The 18,372-nt window shown below is 47.4% G+C and overlaps 2 protein-coding genes across 2 annotated transcripts in view; both read left to right on the top strand.

Moving 5' to 3' along the window:
• CACNA1F (calcium voltage-gated channel subunit alpha1 F) overlaps positions 1-1,309 on the top strand; it is a 67,231-nt gene extending 65,922 nt beyond the window's left edge. Inside the window, exon 48 of the mRNA XM_082205774.1 lies at positions 585-1,309. Within this exon, the coding sequence (XP_082061900.1) occupies positions 585-896 (312 nt within the window). The 3' untranslated portion in view covers positions 897-1,309. The remainder of the gene's footprint in view (positions 1-584) is intronic.
• Positions 1,310-6,638: 5,329 nt separating this feature from the next.
• SYP (synaptophysin) overlaps positions 6,639-18,372 on the top strand; it is a 30,288-nt gene continuing 18,554 nt past the window's right edge. Inside the window, exons 1-2 of the mRNA XM_082205899.1 lie at positions 6,639-6,722; positions 11,517-11,582. Coding sequence (XP_082062025.1) covers positions 6,705-6,722; positions 11,517-11,582 — 84 coding nt within the window. The 5' untranslated portion in view covers positions 6,639-6,704. The remainder of the gene's footprint in view (positions 6,723-11,516; positions 11,583-18,372) is intronic.

The raw sequence follows: 18,372 nt of genomic DNA on the forward strand, positions 1-18,372 counted from the left end.
CTGGATTTGATATCCATTCTAGTGTTTGGCTTGTGGTATTAAATGTTGGAGGACGGGAAATGAGCAACAGTTTCACCTATGGAATCCACTGGCTCTATTAAGACAGCATGCCAATCCATGAATTGTGTTATCCATAGTTTACAATCCTAACCATGGTTTGAACTTCCAAATATACAACAGGCTGGCCATGGTTGCTTATTTGGTTTCATAAGTGTGCTCCCACCTCCGTTGTGCAGCAGCTTCTTGAGGCAGAGTGATAGCCATAACTATGGTTTGTCAGTTACAGATAGGTAGCCGTGTTGGTCTGCCATAGTCAAAATAAAAAAATTCCTTCCAGTATGGTTTGTCAGTTCAGGAATCATCCTAAGCCACAGTGAGCACAAACCATGGTTTTCAAGGTCACTTCAAACCATGATTTCTATTTCCAGTTTGCCAGCTGACTGAAACTAGTTTACCAATTTAGACAACATAGGTAAGCTTACTTAACCATGATTTGGTGTGATGTCCAAACTGAGCTACTGACTTGGTTGGTTGTGTACTGCATAACTTTGACTAGCAGAACCCTTTCATCTTTCTTCTTCCAGGTGCTCATCTCTGAGGGTCTAGGCCTTTATGCACAGGACCCAAAGTTTGTGGCCTTCACCAAGCGGGAGATTGCTGATGCCTGCCACATGACCATTGATGAGATGGAGAGTGCTGCCACAGACCTGCTGAGTCGCAAGGTCCCTGGTAGTGAAAGCAGCAGCCGAGGTGGTGGTGGTCACGCCTTGTACAGCAGCGACGGGGAGCACAGTGGGGCTGGGAGCCTAGGTCCCGTTTACAGCGATGAGGAGCCCTTCCGCTCCCGTGAGGAAGAAGACTTGGGTGACGAGATGGCCTGCGTCACTTCTTATTGACCAGGAAGTGCCCCCTGGCAGGGCACAGGAGTAGAACTGCTGCAGCGAGATACCTAGACTCTGCAACCGTTGTAGTCCAAAGGCATAGGCTTGCCCAAAGCTGTGCTATGGTGGGAGTGACTGCGGAAAAGAGAGGCCAAAGGATGGGAGACAAAATGCTGCCCTCCCATTGGCTGGTACAAAAACAGCCGCTAGAAACGTTGTCCTACTACTTTCCTGGTTTAGGCAGTCTGCTCCTTGCTGCCCCTTCTCCAGGCTTTTGACTCCTTCCCAGTGGTCCAGAAAGAGAAAGGGACCTCTGGATTTCTTCCTCTGAGCAAGGATTGTGGATTTTGAAGAGGTTGGGGGGCAGGGTTCCAAGGTGATTAGACAATGTCTTTTTCTATCAGAAGCAATAAAAAGATGCTTTGAAAGATGCTGCTGCCTCTTTATATATATATTATTTTATTCTTATAAGACTATGTGATGCACATCAACCCAAAAAGAAGAAGATAAGAGAGGCATCACAACATGTTTAGGATTGCTCCCCTATTCATACCCATATTATTCAGCCATAGTATCACATCCAATATGGGGGCTGGCCTTGTGACCAGGGGCTGCTGTCATTTCATCCCATTGTGTCTTTCCACAGAAGTCCAGGCACTGATGGGGGTTGCCAGTCATGTTCCTACCAGCTATGTACATAATAAATCATAGTTGCAGCTTCTAATACTGGACAGAAGGGGGGCCAATTGAAAAAATAAGGTGTTCTCCCTGAGTTTCCCACTTTTCCTTTTCTTTAACCTCCACCAACTCTTTGTAGAATAAGGTGCTTCATAAATGCGATAAAAATTTAATCCAGTATACTTTACGGGGCCCTTGTTTTGTACTCACGTACATGGAGAGCAGGGAGGGTCCACCACCCAACTGAATGGATAATTGAACAGGACACATTAGTGGTTTTCAGTTATATGGCTAAAGGTTGGACAGAATGCCTTCCATGAGTCACCTACCAATATAGACAGGTGTTCAGTGGACTGACCACCACCACCAATCCCCACAAGGAAATTACACAATTCCCCTTAGCTGTGGGGTTTTGTTTTGTTTTGGTTTTTTTGCTAAACTGCTTTGCTAGGGAACAATCCTCCCATCAGCTCCATATGCAGTGCGGCCAGTTTGGGTTTCATGCCAATTTCTTAATTAGACTAGCTATAATAACAAAGGTGGGTTTGCAAGTTACACTGCGACTTTTGTAAGTCCACATTTACTCATAAGATCCCACCAAGAAGGCAGAAGATGCAAAGCAGGACCACTTTTCTCAATGTAAGACTGCCTGGAAATCTGAGATTGCTGACATCAAAACTCTCAGAGTCAAAGAATTACTTTGAACGCATATATTCGTATACAGCCAGCCTTGGCTGCTGCCTCTATAGGACCCCGCTGGGTTTTATTAAACTTGCGTAATGTCTGAGGCATCAAAGACACCTTTGTCTCTGCACTAATTGCTCCACAATGGACTAAATGGGCATCTGTGTAATAGTACAGGCGCCTCTGAAAGGAAAGGCCACCTGCTAAGTCCTGTTTCCCTTTGAAGTTCTTTCTGATACGCAGAAAGAGGATGCTTTGGCCTTCCCTTTAGGTATGGTTGAACAAAACCCCGAAAACTGACGTCACCAGAAATATGGAAGGTATTGTACAGTGACTGGCAGAAGTGGTTTGCTGTGCCACTTTATTCATCAGTTTTCCTATTATTTATTCTTTTTATCCTACCCTTCCTCCAGAGGAGCTCTGCGTAATATGCACGATTTCTCCCTGCTCCCCGGCACTTCTCCATGCTAACAGATTGGAGCAACCAGATCCCCCTGCTCAAGTTGTGCAGCTGATAGTTGTAGTCCAAAACATCTGGAGGGTGCCAGGTTGGCAAAGGCTGAAGGTAAAGGACCCCTGACAGTTCAGTCCAGTTGCGAACGACTCTGGGATTGCGGTGCTCATCTCACTTTACTGGCCGAGGGAGCCGGCGTTTGTCCGCAGACAGTTTTTCCGGGTCATGTGGCCAGCATGACTAAGCCGCTTCTGGCAAAATCAAACACCGTTTACCTTCCCTCCGGAGCGGTACCTATTTCTCTACTTGCACTTTGATGTGCTTTCAAACTACTAGGTTGGCAGGAGCTGGGATCGAGCAACGGGAGCTCACCCTGTCACGGGGATTCAAACCACCGACCTTCTGATCAGCAAGCCCTAGGATCAGTGGTTTAGACCACAGTGCCAACCGTGTCCCTCTGGAAAAGGCTAGTGTAGAATAAATAGACTTCCCCCCAATGAAGTTAACTAATGGAAGCAAACAAATATGAAATAATAATAAATAATAATTTATTATTTATACCCCTCCCATCTGGTTGGGTTTCCCAGCCACTCTGGGCGGCTTCCAACAAAATATTAAAAATATATTAAAACATCAGTCATTAAAAACTTCCCTAAACAGAGGTCCCTTCAGATGTCTTCTAAAAGTCAGATAGCCATTTATTTCCTTGACATCTTGGGCCCGGTCTTATTCAACATCTTTATCAACGACTTGGATGATGGACTCAAGGGCATCCTGATCAAATTTGCAGATGACACCAAACTGGGAGGGGTGGCTAACACCCCAGAGGACAGGATCACACTTCAAAACGACCTTGACAGATTAGAGAACTGGGCAAAAACAAACAAGATGAATTTTAACAGGGAGAAATGTAAAGTATTGCACTTGGGCAAAAAAAATGAGAGGCACAAATACAAGATGGGTGACACCTGGCTTGAGAGCAGTACATGTGAAAAGGATCTAGGAGTCTTGGTTGACCACAAACTTGACATGAGCCAACAGTGTGACGCGGCAGCTAAAAAAGCCAATGCAATTCTGGGCTGCATCAATAGGAGTATAGCATCTAGATCAAGGGAAGTAATAGTGCCACTGTATTCTGCTCTGGTCAGACCACACCTGGAGTACTGTGTCCAGTTCTGGGCACCACAATTCAAGAAGGACACTGACAAACTGGAACGTGTCCAGAGGAGGGCAACCAAAATGGTCAAAGGCCTGGAAACGATGCCTTATGAGGAACGGCTAAGGGAGCTGGGCATGTTTAGCCTGGAGAAGAGGAGGTTAAGGGGTGATATGATAGCCATGTTCAAATATATAAAAGGATGTCACATAGAAGAGGGAGAAAGGTTGTTTTCTGCTGCTCCGGAGAAGCGGACACGGAGCAATGGATCCAAACTACAAGAAAGAAGATTCCACCTAAACATTAGGAAGAACTTCCTGACAGTAAGAGCTGTTCGACAGTGGAATTTGCTGCCAAGGAGTGTGGTGGAGTCTCCTACTTTGGAGGTCTTTAAGCAGAGGCTTGACAACCATATGTCAGGAGTGCTCTGATGGTGTTTCCTGCTTGGCAGGGGGTTGGACTCGATGGCCCTTGTGGTCTCTTCCAACTCTATTATTCTATGATTCTATGATTCTATGATTCTATCTGATGGGAGGGCGTTCCACAGGGCAGGTGCCACTACTGAGAAGGCCCTCTACCTGGTTCCCTGTAACCTCACTTCTCGCAGCAAGGGAACCGCCAAAAGGCCCTCAGCACTGGACCTCAAAGTGAACAAATAATGAAGACATAAAATCCTGTTTCTCCTCTTTATAAGTTTGTCTCTTTTTCTGCTGTTGTTATCACTCCTCATAAAGTTACAGCCAAGTATATTCATAAATGCAGACTGAAGAGTAGCACTCTGGCTTATGGGCTGCCACATAGATGGTGGAGCAAATTGTTCTCTTTTGCTCCAGCATGTAAGACCCACACCAACAACTTCAAATGGCAAGAAAGGGAACTTTGCCTGACAGTACAAGCTGTTCAACAATGCAACAGACTCCTGGTTTGGAGGGCTGCAGATCAAGTATGCTCTAGCGGTGGATTTACTGTGTTAGCAAGGTGTCTGGATTACATGACTTCTGAGTACTCTTCCAACCCCACAGTTCTCCTCTGGGTTACCTTCACAAAAAGAGATAATGCAGCCATGTTGAGATAACGTTCTCCAGCTGGTCCTGATGCAACATTTCCTTGGCAATAAGAGCTTCTTCATGGATCAAAAGATCCCAGAATTTAGAGAGCCAATTCTCCACTCCATTGGTTGCTTCAGCTCTCAAAATCTAATGTTCCATCCCAGGCAGGGGTCAGGTTTGTATCCTAAGTGGTGGGTGGGTGTGCTAGGCACATACTCCAGAGAAACAAGGTCACATGGCTGGTGCCTGTTCAGGATCTCATAACAATGTCTGGTCAAGTAGAGGTCAGGTTCTAGCAGGGCAAGGTCAAAAGAGCTGAGGTCAGATTCCAAAGAGCAGGATCAGGTGAAACAAGAGGCCAGAACCAGTCCCAATGTCAGTCAAGCAAAGCAGAGAGCAAGTTCAGCTTAGCAAAGTCAGGCAAAGTAGAGGGCAAGGTCCACCTAAGCTAACAAGCACAGCGGGCAGCACCCTGGACAGCTCCAAATGGAATCTGCCGGGGAAGTCAGACAAGAAAGATGTGAAAGTTGCTTCAGCAACCACCCAAACCTGGCTGAACCGTAAGTAGAACTGCAGCTCCCTAGGCAGCTAGAGCAGCCTCCTCCACCTGGTGTCTTCCAGGTGCTTTGGTCTACAACTCCCATCAGCCCCAGACAGCATGTTCTCAGGGGTTTATGGGAGTTGTAGTCCAACAACCTCTGGAGGGTGTTGGGGAAAGCTGAGGTCCCTCCCAACAGAAATCGTGGCTATGCCCATGCAGACACAAGCAATCATGTCAGCCCTCTGGCCATGGGGGGGGGGGAGAAGCGGGTGGCAGAAAGGGTCTCAAATGTGATGATCCTGTTCCACCCACTGCTGGCTTCCTCGTCGCCTGGAGGCAGCATGTGGCTCCTGCCAGATTCCCTGCAAGGGAACAGGTATGTCCCTTGACCAAACAAAAAGGTCAGCCAAACTGCAAGTCTGACCATGTCTCTTCACTTCTCTCCTCTTTTGTACAATGGGGGTTACTCCCAGGTAAGTGGAGTTAGGATTGCAGCCTCAGAGTGAGTATCAGCTCCCACCTTGGGAGCAGGACTGGAAATGACAAGTGAAGCAGCTTCTAGGCTTGCCATATTTTAGTCTAGCAAATCACGGACCATTGTGCAGCTCACATCCGTGAAGCAAAATGGCACCCAGGGGCCTGTGTAACCCCAGTGCCATCCTGGGCAGGTCACATATAGCTGGAAAACAGTCGCTGTCGCCCTGTAATTTCCTACACAGCACTGTTGCTGCAATAGACAGAATGAATGCACAGCATTTCCATACACCCTGCAAAATTCCTCCAAGCTAGCAAAAAGACCTAGAAAACAAATACAATGTCTTTTTATAATTTTAATAAGCCGCCAGTCCATTTTGCAGAGAAACTGAACCGAACAGAGCACCTTTCCCCGTTGACCTTCCCTCGCAGCTCCCTCCACTGCCGCCCCTGGGACTGTAAGGGTCTCGGGGCGCAGACCTGCTTCTTGCTCGCCGCTGCCTCCTACATATTGAGGGATATGCATCAAGCACCACGAGGGACACGGGCCAAGACAGACAGACAGACAGACAGCCCCCCCCCGCCAGCCTCCATTTCCCACGGCCCTCTTCTCCCTTTGCCCACGAAGGACATGGCTCCCGCCCAGCTTCGCCCGCCCGCCCTGTGACGTCAGCCTCCGGCTCTTCCAGCCCCCCCGCCCCTCGCCCCGCCCTCCCAGCTGCCCCCCCCCCCGCCCCAGCCAACCTCCCCGCCGCTCTGCCGCGTCGCGCTCGCCTTCCCCGCAAAGATGGAAGTCGTCAACCAGGTGAGCCTCCAAGTCAGAGCCGGCGAGCAGCTCCCCGACGGCGCCCCCCCGGACCCCCCCGGCCGGGCTGCTCGGGGACCGGCGCGGCGCTGCGGGCAGGAGCCCCTTGACGGGGGGCGGGGGGGTTAAGCCAGCCCCCCCCTGCGATTTGCAGCAGATGCGCGGAGCTCAGGGGGGGGGGGCTGCGGAGCAATTGCTGCAGTGAGGGCGGCGGGCGGGGGCTGCTGGGATGAAAATGCCCTCGAAATAGCCGGAGGCCCCCCCCCGCTTCTTCCTCCGCAATGGCTTCGGAGAGGGGGGTGCAGTAACGTCGGCGAGGCGACAAGATGCTGCCGTCGGTCACTGCAGCAGATCGGAAAGCGGGCGGGGGGGGGCAGGAAAATGGCTGGGCGATGCAGTAGAGCTACGCCCGGGGAGACGGCGCTTCGGGGAGCCGAAGGACGCGGGGGGGGGAGGGCGGGATGCTCTCCGTTGCAGTAAACAGGGGCGGGGGGAAGGTCGATCGCTGCCCCCGCACGCAAGACCCGCAGCCGGCAGAAAGCGGGGGGGGGAGGGCTATGCGGGCCGCAGCAAGTGTACCCTGCGGGGGGGGGCAGGAAGGCAGGTTGGGGTGGGCAAGGGCTGGGGGGCACGTGGAGTTGTTTTGCAACAGAAGGGGGGGAGTGCAGCTTAGGGGTGGGGGGCGGCCTTTCTCGGCGGGGAGGCGGCGGGCAGAAGGGCCCCCACTCCGGCTGCTGCAGCAGCAGATGGTGTTCGAGAAGCATCAATATGGCTGCAGAAGAACTTCAAGGCGCAGCGGGGGGGGGGGGAGCGAGGGATCCTGACGGGGGGGGGCTCTCTTCTCTTATTTTTCCAGGATCTGTGGGAGGCGGCTGTCGGGCAATAAAGAAGGTTGGAGGGTGCAATCCGGCCGCCCCATGCTGCGAGCCCGAGGGGGCTGGCAAGGAGGAGATGCCGCGGAGGGGCGTCTTCTCACGACTCTTCCCCAGAGCAACTGCAGTCAGATGCATGGGGGGGGGGAAGGGATTTTGCATAGGATGGGGGTGTCGCTTTCGGAGCTGCGGGGGTTGCTGCTCACTCGCTTGGGCAGCTGGCCTGGGGGAGGAGGTGCAGTGATGTATAAGTTGAGCACAGGAAGGTGGCATTCATGTTTGGGGAGGGAATTTCTGGACGGAGCACCCAGAAATTAGGTTGGACTTTTGGCTTTACAGTGGGGCTACTAGTCAAGGAGTCAGAGGGGTGTCTGGTGGTGGCCATTTGCAGAACTGCTTGGTAAGGAGAGAGTCCAGAAATGGGGAGTTGAGATGTCAGTTTGTGTTGCGTTGGGAGAGGCTGCGATCCTGAAGAGGGTGTGGGCAATTTCTTTGCATTAAGACTCTCACAGTTCAGTCTTGTGCACATTTACCCAGAAGTAAGTTCCACTGCATTTTGGAGGGTTTACTCCCATATATGGGTGCTTAGGATCACAGTCCCACTCTCCCTTTTCTCACTTAGAAATTTCACATAGCAGAGGAAAAAGAGAGCTGTTTTGGGGTTTGGGCAGCATCTGGTAGATAGAATGTAGCTAAATTTGGTACTGTTGGGCTTGTTTTGTCTTTTAAACATGTGTTAATGTTTGTGTGCTTTAAGGTGTTGTGATTTCAGATCTGGAACTGCTTGATGTGCGTTTGCTTGCCAAGCTGGCCCAGCTAGAGAGGCAAAAGTGTGCAGCCCTTGAATGGGTGTCCAGGAGCATCTGACTCCACTATGTTAACGTCTTGGGATGGGGAACTGTTAGCTGTGCTTCTGACTAGATCCACTTTCTCAGTGGAGCGTGATAGATGTAAAGCAGGGGTGCTAATTGAGGTTACTGGTGATGGTGCCCAGGATGGGTTGTTTTGAATGTCTTTTTAGGGTTAGGGGTGATTTTGTGCAGGTGCAGCATTGTGCTGGGTCATGAGCTGGGTGTTAGTTGCTCATGGGCAAGAGAGTTGTTTGCTCTGTTTTGCAAGGAGAAAATATAGACCGGTGGTTGGAGGACAGTTTGGGTCTTGGGCGATGTGCGTAGGCAGTGTTGTCGCATTGCCTCTGAGTGTGCAAATCAGGGATATGTGTGTCATAACTAGAATGGAGCTCGCCAACTGTGAACCAGTATATAAGCATGAGAGATGATGCGTGGTGGGGCTATGGGATGCACAGACTTTGAAGTTAGTGGTGAGGTTTTTGTGGGTAGAGGCTGAGAAGGGGTTTATGGTTTATGTGGGTGGTGCTACTGTTGTAGTTCATTTTACTTTCACCTCCCTCCACTGGAGTGTGCAGATCATAGAACGTTATGGAGAATGGCTGTTTTGGATGGATATTGTTTCAGCCTCTCCCAGAACAGATAAACTCTCGAGGAGGCTTAATTAAATCACTGTCCCTTCAGCTCTGATCTGTGATATGGGGACAGTAACACTGGCCTACCTTACATAGCTGTTGTAAGCATTACTTTTATAAAATGCATGAACACATGGAAATGCTAAGTATTATTTCAGTAGATGGTGAATTGCTTCCTTCAGAAGGGCAGAGTGTTTTGTGTTGTGCAAGGGAGGAGAGACTGATCTCTCTTACAAGTTGGTTTTTTTCATGGGTGTCCTGCAGGAATAATTGCACCAAGAGAAACGTCAGGGCAGAGGATGCGTCTTGCCTTGCTTTTTGTGCTCTTTGAGAGGAAATAGTTCTCTGTGGCTGCCTTCCCCAACCTGGTGCCCTCCAACTGCTTTGGCTATGATGGCATAGTGCTTGCCTCAATTACGGTGGTATTAGAATCAAATTACTTGTTCCTTGAGGGCATGTGTGGACAAAGTTCAGGAGATAGCCAGAAGAAAATATGGCCAAGTCAGGGGCTAACCCTGAAGCATACCAGTGCAAGTAGATGCGGTGGGAAAGAAAACGGCGTTTCCTTGTGCTCTGGCGTTTGTCACAGTGTTCCGTTGCGCCAGTAGCTGTTTAGTCATGCTGGCCACATGACCCGGAAAGCTGTCTGTGGAGAAGCGCAGGCTCCCTCAGCCTGAAAGTGAGATGAGCACCGCACCCCATAGTCAAATTTGACTGGACTTAACCATCCAAGGATCCTTTACCTTTAACCTTTTTACCTAACCCAGGAGGAAGCTGGTGGATCATTGGGTGGAATCTGACAGATAGAATCAAAGCCAATCAATCCAGAGATTGAGCTTGGATATTATAGAATCATAGAATCATAGAATCATAGAGTTGGAAGAGACCACAAGGGCCATCGAGTCCAACCCCCTGCCAAGCAGGAAACACCATCAGAGCACTCCTGACATATGGTTGTCAAGCCTCTGCTTAAAGACCTCCAAAGTAGGAGACTCCACCACACTCCTTGGCAGCAAATTCCACTGTCGAACAGCTCTTACTGTCAGGAAGTTCTTCCTAATGTTTAGGTGGAATCTTCTTTCTTGTAGTTTGGATCCATTGCTCCGTGTCTGCTTCTCTGGAGCAGTAGAAAACAACCTTTCTCCCTCCTCTATGTGACATCCTTTTATATATTACTGGCTTTTTAAACACCAGCACTGGTGGTTACCTGACAAAACTCAGCTTCACTGGTCAGGCAAATAAAAGGCTAGCAGGTTAGCAACCAAAGTTATTTTGGTAAGAAAATATTGTTGTCTTTGAGTCCAAAAGAGCTTATGTGTGATATGGTTAAGATGTGATACATTAGAGAAGTGCTGTGTTAGATATTGGTGGTAAGAATGACTGAATATTCAAGACTTCTGTATTCCACAGGCTTTTTAATTGGATTCTTGATTTTATAGTCATAGCACATTTTTTGTTCCATTGTATTCCATATCCTGTACACTGCTTAGAGGCAACTCTAATTAAGTGATATAGAAATTGTCAAAATAAATAAACATAAGGTGCAAAGGTTTGGTTTTAGAGCACATAAGAGGAGCTCACCTTCTTATCTCTCCTCATGAGTCACTGATTAAAAGGAGACAGGCCAGAGCAGAGACTCACACAGAGACATGAAAGGGAGTTTCATCTGAGAGCTGGTAAATGTGCTGCATCTCTGTGATTTGGGAAAGGTTAAATGCTTCAGTTCAAACTGTGCCAAGGTGGGATAAAACTATTTGCCCCCAGCGCCGCAACCCCAGAGTCAGTCACGACTGGACCTAATGGTCAGGGGTCTCTTTACCTTTACCTTACTGGTGGAGGTTAGTTGGAAAGCCAGTGCAGTTAAGAGACAGCCTCTTTGGTGGCTTGGTATTTTGGGCTCAAAGCAGACTCAGGGCTATTTTGTTTTTATCACCTCCCCTTCCTTGATGTTGCTGATTATGCCGTTCTGTGCCCAATTGCCGGTGGGGTTCCAGGAACAAATTCCTTTTTGTATGCCGCTTCTGTGAAAAATGTAACCAAGTTAATTATTGTTTGGAGAACGTTTGTGATAGATCAGTCTTCACCAGCCTGGTCTGCTCCAGACGCTTTGAATTGCCTCCACAGTTGCACTCAGATCCTTTTTGGGATTCTCCCAGCATAGCCAGATAGCCTGTGACCCTGAAGGGCTCATTGAAGTAGACGGGACTTGCCCTGATCACTATAAGGCAGCAGCATCCTATACAGCTCAGTGGGAGAGCATTTGCATCCAGGCCCCAGCATTTCCAGATGAGGCTGGGAATCCTCTGCCAGAAATTCTGGTGCTCAGAGTAGACAGTGATGACATAGGTGGAACACCACAGAAGGCAGCTTCCTAGGTCCCTAGGCAGTTCCTACAAGGCAGCAGCTTCTAAACCAAACTTGTCCTTTCTCTCTTCACAGCTGGTGGCCGTCGGGCAGTTCCGGATCTTCAAGGAGCCTCTAGGCTTTGTGAAGTTGCTAGAATGGGTGAGTCCAAGTCCTCTACTTAGTCACCTTCTGTGTGGGCCAAAGACGGGCTGGGAAAGAGGCTGTCCATTCTGTTCCTCCCATTCTTTGCTGGATTCATCATCATTATCATAATTTTATTTGTATGCCACCTTTCCGTAGTTAAAACCATGCTCAAGGTTGCTTACATCATGAAAAGATTTTCATAATTACAAACACAACAAAAGGAGCTATAAACAATAAATGAAACACAACCAAAAGTGCATAACCAAATTGCACAATTTCCACATCAGTCATAATATCTAAAAATAAAGGTATGAAAATTTAATATCCATAGCAGCAAAGTCTCCCACTTTTTACTATCTGTCAGTCTTTAGGTTGGTTGTCCCAGCAGGATTGAGCTGCTTAATGCAGAGTGCTTTGAAGTATGGAACAAGGACCCATCTTGCTTACCCCACCCCACCCTGCTCTGTCCCAGCAGTAAGAGCAACAGAAGGAACTTGTGGCGCCTTAACATCACGTGAGAACAGAAGGATAGATAGCAGTAGGCTTCCTCTCCACAGTTCAGAGGTAAACTACTTTGCTGGCAGGCTGCTACAGGTCCAGCTGTCCTTAACGGCACAGGAGTAGGCCAGGCTCTTATTTACCTGCTCAGCTGCCATTCCCACATGCCAGTCACTGTGGCAATCTGGCAGGAGGCATGGAAAAAGCAAAGGGCTGCATCCTGGAAATGATGGTGGTTTTGATGTAAAGACAGGGTGCATCTGTTAAAGTGGTGTCACAAGAGGCTCACACCTCAGGCTCAGACAGGAAAGTGTCAAAGAACAACACTGCGCTGGGAGAGGAATGGAAGTCCAAGCAGCTCATTTCACATGATGGAGAACAGATTGTAAGACTTGAGGGGGGAAACATTTACCTTGTTCCTTGGCCTTTTGATCTCAAGTAGAATTAATGTTGGAACCAGCCACAAGATAAAATGATGTTCTGCCACTTCCTCTGCAGCAGCAGCCAGCTTCTATAATAAAGCTTCTGCATTGCCATTAAGCAGGACATTCCATACCGGGGGGGGGGGGTACCTCACGCCTAGTGGCCAGGCCTGTCAGTCTGGGCCCTAGGACTTTCCCAAGGCCGCTGCCCCTGAGGACACCCCCTCCACTGGCCCTCCACTCTGCTCCTCCAGTTCTCGTGCCTCCCTGGAATGTGTCTGTGGACTGTAATGATGCCTTTTGCTTGCCTGGATAGAGAGATGTAAGAAAACTGTGATGGACTGTACGAAAGAGTCACATTCATTGCCCCTCTCACCACAGACGTGCACCCCCTTGCCCCGCCCCAGCTTGCCTATGGGGGAATGTGCCACCAAGCTGAAAAAAAGCTTTCAATTTCTCTTCTATATGATGCAATGAATGTCCAAAATTTGACTGCTGATATTCACATGTGTCAAGAGTCCCAGACAGATTTTGCAGGTGTCCAAAAGCTCAAGATTAAAATGTGATTGTTGGAACCCAATGATATATGTGCTTTAAAAAGAAAAGAATAAAATACACACTTCCACCTGGTTTGGAACATCCTTGTCACCTGAACTCCCCATTCAGTTGTCCTCTCCTCTCCATTGTGCAAGCAGAGATCTGACATGAGCGTGTGGCCTCCCCCACGGGTTAGGGACTGGCTGTCTGCAATGGAGAGCCTGCTGTGCTCAAGTAGGCTCCCAGCACAATTCATTAAAACCCTGATCTTTCTGGGTTCTAGATCATGCAGCGAAACTCATTGAGTTCAGCCCCCAACATATAGGGGACTGCGGGAATGGAGATGTGCAGGAGTGGGCAATGGACACATCCTGCCCTGCTCTATGCCAAGGGAATCACAGGGCTGTGGGAAACCCAGCACACGGTTTAGTGCAATCTCCGGTCCAAATTTCTGAAACAAAAATGTCTCCTTCATGCAAGAAGGGAAGCGCTACACAGCTTTTACCTAACCTACTTTAATATTTGGGACGGACATCTGTGGCTACTCCTTAAAATCATGCTTGAAAAAGAGCTTTCCTAGGCAAGGCCGGTTCACTTAAATGCAATGCATTCAAGCTGGCAAATGAGATCATTTCTTTATATAGCACTATCTATGCATATCAGAGGTGGGGAATCTTTGGTGTCCAGGTGTCATTGAACTCCCCAGTCAGCATGTCCCCTGGGATGTGGGAGTGGGAGTCCAGCAACAACTGGAGGTCTGTATTTGCAACAAGCAGGTTTGACAGGTCCTTATCCCTGCAACACTGACTTCTGAGCCAGTATTTGATTCATCAGTCTATACATCTGTCATTTGGGTCTCAAAGATGGGCTCACCTTGCAGCTTGAGAGGTTGTTGTGAGCTCTGCTTTCACACTGCCTCTGTCTTCACCTGGAGAGAGAGGTTGCAGACTCCCATCTCTTATGGAAGCTGCCCACCTGCACCTTCAAGTATTCCTAAAGCTTTTCATAACCAGTGGCACATCTAGACTGCCTTCTTGGCTGTGTGGATTTGAACAAATCCAGATTCTGGAGAAATACTTGATCCTTTCCCCGATAAAAGATGGAGAGGGCTTGCACACATGTCCTGGAGCATTTGCAGACAACAAGCACAATAACTATTTTAAACAATATCAGTATTTGAAGAAATAGTCTCTTATCCACTGTGTATGTGGAGAGAGAGAGAGAGAGATGATGCTAACATGCCTTCTTAGGATTACTGAAAACAGATTTATTCATTTACTTATTTTTGTTTTCCAAACAATGGTAATTACAACTGAACAATGAAGCATGCAGTACCTCTTGTGCAGTTCCTGTTCATTTGTACAAAACGAATTTCTGGTAGATTTTGCCCTCTGTTCAGCATTTATTTATTACATTTATATGCCTCGTTTTGTCTGAGGAGCTCAAGGCGCTGCATGTGGTTCTCCACACTCACCCCCCCCCCGTTTAATCCTCGCAAGAACTCTGTGAGGGAGTTAGCGGAGAGTGACTGGCCAAGGCTACCCAAGGCTACCCAGTGAGATTCATGGCTGAGGGGGGATTTGAAGCTGCCTTTTCCCAACTGTGGCCTGACAAGGGTGGCTTGATAAGCAGAATGATCATCAGTAACCAACAGCGAAGTATCATTAATGTAGAAGCAAATGCCTGAAAGAACAGCCTTTCAAAAAGCTGGGAGGAGCTGGAGTGTTTTGCTGTATGAGATGGAAAATCCAGGTGCTCCTCCCTAATTGACAGAGGACACAATCCTCCGGGAAGTAGCTTTGTCTGCCTGAAAGGAAGGGGAGCTGTACAAGAGCATAGCAATAGGTCTTGTGCAGGATAATTTCCTGATGGATGGCACCTGTGAAGGGTCCATTCTGTCTGTGTCTCTCTGCCATTCCAAGTCCACTGGCTGGGGCCTCACACCACCTCTGCCCTGATCCAGATTCCTGGGTCTTTTGTTGTGCTGGTGTTAATCTGCACATAGCAGCTCTTTTGCCTCGTCAGATCAGCTTGTTTGCCATGCAGAGGAGACCAGAGAATCAAGCTTCAAGCATGCTGTGGATTAACTAATCAGCCTTAAAATAGACCCAAGCAGTATCTATTAGCAGTAATTCTGATCCAGGAGCCCTAACCATGAGAACAGAACTGGTGGTAGACTAATTACATTAAGGTGAAAATACATATGTAATTTTATCTGGAATGTCTTCTTAGCTACAACAAAAGGGGTTCAAACCTCTACTGTAGTACAGGATTTGCAACTGTGATGAAAGAACCAGCCATTTTAGATCCCAAGGAGCAGAATCAGGAGTAATATCAGGTATTTCCCCCACTATGCTTAGAGTAATCTTAGAGCTCAACACAACTGCAATTCATAGCCACATCTGATACAGATCTGATAAAGCTAAAGCATTACCTTGGTCATGGTCACAGTTTGTTAAATAGGTAAGCCACTGAAAATGGAGACAACAGAAATTGCTTTGAAAGGCTTAGTCAGAACAATCCACAAAATAATGAAATAATGCTATAAGCCACAAAGAAGGGCCGTGGTCGAGGCGTGTGGATCCTGTAGCCTCTCTGGGTCTCCTTGCAGTGCTGCTCTCACCAGCCTTAGCCAGATGGCCAGTCATGGGGGGGGAGTTGTGGTCCCCCAACAGCTGGAGAATCACAGGTTCCCCAGGCCTCTCCCTCACAGATAAAGGCAAGATATAATGTTTAGGTTGTTATATTATTAATTAATTAATTGAATTTGTATACCACCCTATACCTGTAGATCTCAGGGTGTTCACAACACAAAATTACAATATGAAAAAGAGAAAAGACATAATAAAAATAAGAACAGAAACAAATAATCCCCCCTTCTGATAACACATTTAAAAGGACATTGGCTGTCACTGAGCCAAAAGCCTGGTTGAAGAGGAACATTTTCTCCTGGGGCCTAAATATGTATAATGAAAGTGCCAGCCAAACCCCCCTGGGGAGAACATTCCACAAACAGGGGGCCACTGCAGAAAAGGCCTCTCCCTGACCTCGTGTGGAGGAGGCACACGAAAAAGGGCTTCAGAGGATGATCTCAGGTTTTATATGGAGAGAGGCGGTCCTTGAGGTATAACTTGAGGTTGTTCAAATTAAACAAACATGCACAAAGAATCAAGAGTACGAAAGTCCAGAAAAAAGATCCCTCCGTTTCCCTAATTTTCAGGGAACAAAGGAGGAAGCAAGGAACATCAGAAGAGCCTCCTGGAATAGGCCAATGGCCCACCCAGTCCACCCTCTGGCCAAGCAGATGCCTGTGCCAAGACCCAGAACAGGACCTGAGCACAAGAGCCTTCTGCCTTCAGAAGCCTTAAGCCTCTGGCAGTGGAAGTGGAAGGTGGCCGCTGTGCCAAGTAGCCCTTGATCACCTTCTCTTCCATGAATTTGTCTATAAGAAGAACATAAGATGAGCCGTGGAAGGTGCTTGCACCCACCAAACACGCACCAAGCACAACAGGAGACAAAGGACTTCCATAGCGCTATTGTGTGATGAGAAGAGTATAGGGCCACAGGTTTCCGCTTCCTCTCCCAAAGAGCCACAGTGTTGTTGGCATCATTAAACCTTCAACTCACACAATGTACCCTAAACACACATGCCCATTCTGAACATTTTGTCCCAGCCCCTCCAAATGCACACACACAGGAGAGAGAGAGAGAGAGAGAGAGAGAGAGAGAGAGAGAGAGAGAAAGGAAACAGTTTCAGAACTGTTGTAAAGCAGGGAACCGTGGACCAAACTGAGCTCTAATCCTACCACAAATGCAGAACATCAGCTTTCTGGGTGAAGCTTAAGCCTTCCTTGAATTGTAGAGTTGGAAGGGATCCCAAGGGTCATCTAGTCCAACCCCCTGCAATGCAGGAATCACGATGAAAGCATCCCTGACAGATGACCATCCAACCTCGGCTTGAAAACCTCCAAGGAAGGTCCACTGTCTCCTGAGGAATCCTGCTCTGCTGTCAAACAGCTCTTACTGTTAGAAAGTTCTTCCTGATATTAAAGTTACTGGTTCGAGTCCTATCCTTCAGAGGAGGAGAAAACAAGCTTGCTGCATGTGACAGCCCTTGACATATTTGAAGATGGCAATCATACCTCCTTTCAGTCTCCCCTTTCCCGGGCTAAACACACCCAACTCCTTCAATCGTTCCTCATAAGGCTTGGCTTCTAGACCCTTAATCATCGTTCCAGCTTGTCAACAACCCTGACCATATGTTCCAGTTTGTCAACAACCTTTCTAGATTGTGGTGCCCAGAACTGGACACAGTATTCCAGGTATGGTCTGAACACAATGATGCTATTCCCTTGATTGGGACACTAAAGTTCTGTGGATGCAGCCTAGAATATCATTAGCTTTTTTTTTTAATAATATTTATTAAAAGTTTAAGAATTAAAGAAAAAAGTACAAAAAAGAGAGAAAAAGAGAAAAAATAAACAATACAAATTGATACATTACAATACATATAAAAAAGCAAAAGACACAATACATCAAAACAAAAACAAAAGCAAAAACAGTTAAAAGCACATCCAATATTTCCATATCTTTATCTTTCATTAACTTGTTTCATCGACCTCCTCACACCTCCCTTTTTGTGTTCTAGTTATTATTTCAGCAAATCCTTTCCATCTTTCACTGTTTTCTGTCATTTAATTATCTTAATTTGTTTTAACCTTATCTTACCATTAAAATCCTAAAACTTATTTATACTTAACTCCTTATAACATTTCTACTAAAGCCATATATTTTCATTCCAACATTTTTTAACACTCATTAATTTTGCAACATTTCTCTAAATAAATTTTTAAAACTTTTTTTCCCAATCTTCTTCCACCGTCTCTTCTCCCTGGTCTCGGATTCTGTCAGTCCTTTCTATCAATACCATATAGTCCATCAACCTGGTGACCTTCTGTCCGAGGCTCTTAACTCTCTTCCATGTCCCTTCTGCAGATCTTCTTCATATTTATACATGCACTTTATCTTCTGCTGATCTTATTCTTAATTTCCTTTCTTTGGCACTGAGGAGTAGATCTCAGGGAAACTCCAACCTAGCAATGTCTTTATTCCTTCTCAACGGGTCAGCCCATTCTCCATAGTCAAAACTAAAGTCCAAAAGATTTTTCAGAGCGCCACTCTCCCCCTGACCCAAATCCAGATCCCAAAGGCCAGAGCATCCCTGCGTTGGAGGATCTATCCAACTTTCCTTCTCCAATCCAAGCAGGGCTCCATCCCACCAAACCTGGCTTTCTCTAGATTAAACTTTTAATCATAAAGGGCAATGGCTTATGATCATCAAATTGCTT

The sequence above is a fragment of the Podarcis vaucheri genome (assembly GCF_965113315.1).
Source record: "Podarcis vaucheri genome assembly, chromosome: 17".
Lineage (NCBI taxonomy): Eukaryota > Metazoa > Chordata > Lepidosauria > Squamata > Lacertidae > Podarcis > Podarcis vaucheri.